This window comes from Myotis brandtii, unplaced genomic scaffold (assembly GCF_000412655.1).
Source record: "Myotis brandtii unplaced genomic scaffold, ASM41265v1 scaffold698, whole genome shotgun sequence".
Classification (NCBI taxonomy): domain Eukaryota; kingdom Metazoa; phylum Chordata; class Mammalia; order Chiroptera; family Vespertilionidae; genus Myotis; species Myotis brandtii.
Window position 1 is genome coordinate 780,887 of NW_005370731.1, and position 306 is coordinate 781,192.

Genomic DNA, 306 nt, shown 5'->3' on the forward strand with positions numbered 1-306 from the left:
ACCAACCCCTCGGTGTTTATTCACTTCCGGGCAGAGTGGCCATAGACTCCCGGGCCGAGGGGCCCGGAAGGGGCCTTCGGAAACAGGGCCACATCCCGGCTTCAGCTGTCGCGGCCGCTCCGGAGGGCGCCGTCCCCTGATCACATCAAACATGGCGCCCGCCTGCCTTCCCCGTCTCCTCGCCCACTTGCCCTCAAATAAAATGGCCGCATTTAGGGGGGAGACGGAACGGAGGGGAGGCATGGGGGAGCCTTCTTGCCTTCGAGAAAGATGGACGGGCGAGGCGGGCAGCACCCCCCTTTGCGG

At 65.7% G+C, this 306-nt stretch overlaps 1 protein-coding gene across 1 annotated transcript in view; it reads right to left on the reverse strand.

Moving 5' to 3' along the window:
- ZNF688 (zinc finger protein 688) overlaps window positions 1-292 on the reverse strand; it is a gene marked incomplete at its 3' end in the record, with an annotated part of 1,918 nt that extends 1,626 nt beyond the window's left edge. The window contains exon 1 of the mRNA XM_005882097.1: window positions 3-292. Within this exon, the coding sequence (XP_005882159.1) occupies window positions 3-243 (241 nt within the window). The remainder of the gene's footprint in view (window positions 1-2) is intronic.
- Between the last annotated feature and the right edge of the window lie 14 nt (window positions 293-306).